The sequence below is a fragment of the Octopus bimaculoides genome, chromosome 27, assembly GCF_001194135.2.
Source record: "Octopus bimaculoides isolate UCB-OBI-ISO-001 chromosome 27, ASM119413v2, whole genome shotgun sequence".
NCBI lineage: Eukaryota > Metazoa > Mollusca > Cephalopoda > Octopoda > Octopodidae > Octopus > Octopus bimaculoides.
Window position 1 is genome coordinate 18,699,481 of NC_069007.1, and position 1,514 is coordinate 18,700,994.

General features: G+C 39.3%; 1 protein-coding gene across 1 annotated transcript in view; it reads right to left on the minus strand.

Moving 5' to 3' along the window:
* LOC106883799 (src substrate cortactin) overlaps positions 1 to 1,514 on the minus strand; it is a 31,777-nt gene that overhangs the window by 16,699 nt on the left and 13,564 nt on the right. The window contains exon 6 of the mRNA XM_052977186.1: positions 194 to 254. Within this exon, the coding sequence (XP_052833146.1) occupies positions 194 to 254 (61 nt within the window). The remainder of the gene's footprint in view (positions 1 to 193; positions 255 to 1,514) is intronic.

Here is a 1,514-nt window from a genome sequence, read left to right on the forward strand (position 1 = left end):
ATCCAACAGTTAAAACCCAGTACTTTTAATTGTATAGAAGAGTCACAACTGTTAAATACCGTTTTCATTACTACAACATTTTGTGACTGTTTATAAAAGATTCTTTAAGTTGTTATTCCATCTTGACAAATGACAAAACGATCCATCACTCATTACCTGTTTGTAATTAGACACACTCTGACATTCTCATTACCTGTCTGCGATTGATGTTTTTCGACTTTGCCTTCATAGTCGTAGCCAACAGCGCACGCATCCTGGTGATCTTTTTGCAGACCAAATTTACCGCCGAATCCTTTTGAATAATCTGTGAGATAACAGAAGTCGAGATCCAAGTTTGAGGTTTCTGACTCATATCACTCACCAGATGTCACTGAGGGCAGCAAACTAAACAACACTACGTGCACAAAACGCTTCAAATGTCCTCAGAACATCTCGAGGGTTAATGAAACTGAAGCCACCGCAAACGGTCCAGGTAGCGTTAGTTGCAACAAAAGCCATGTGGAAGGAAGAATTAACTTCGGAGTTAATCCAAGAACTTCACTAAATCTGATAAATAGTGATATACGAGAGTGACTTATAAAGTAATACCATTTTGTTTAGGACAGGTATAATTACCAACACAGGAACATATACCATACATACATGTGTGTGCGTGTGTATACACACACACATATACATATCTACTTACATATAAATAGAACATATACACATATACATACCTATATACATACATATATATATATATATGTGTGTGTATATATATATATATATATATATATATATACAAACATATACATATATATACACATATATACATACACACACAACCAGGTTTTTTAGATGCCATGCAGTGGGACTGAACCCAGAAGCTTGTGGTTGGGAAGCAAACTTCTTAGCATACTGCTACACCTGCACCTATATGTGTCTATATATATATGTGTGTGTGTGTAAAGGTAAGATCCAAGGATCAAGGTGTAGGAAGTTAGTAAGCTTCAAGCAATCCATAGAAGGTATTAAAAACAACTTTCAGGAACAGCAGCAGTTTACTGGCGCAGAGGGTTGCGAATTTCCCCCATACTGAAGGTTGCTTTATGGAAGACCTGCAGTCACCCATGCATACCAGCCTCCCGTCCCCGTGTCAGTAATGTTGTCCAAGGGAAAGGCAAAGGGGCCGATACAGCTTGGCACCAGTGACGTCGCAACTCATTTCTACAGCTGAGTGAACTGAAGCAACGGGAAATAAAGTGTCTTGCTCAAGGACAGAGCAAACAGCCCGGTGTGGGAATTGAACTCACTACCTCGTGGTTGTGAGCCAAACGCTCTAACCAGTGAGCCATGTGCCTTCGGTAAAAAAAAAAAAACAATAATTGAGAAGACAGAAGAGTGGAATGGAATGAGAATAGAAGGAAAGAAAGAGAAAGGAAGAAATAATGGTCCGAGGGGCTGGGAGGAATGGAATGAAAGCTAATCTCAACCTTTTTGGGATGCATGTTTCTCCGTTTCACCTTTATAGG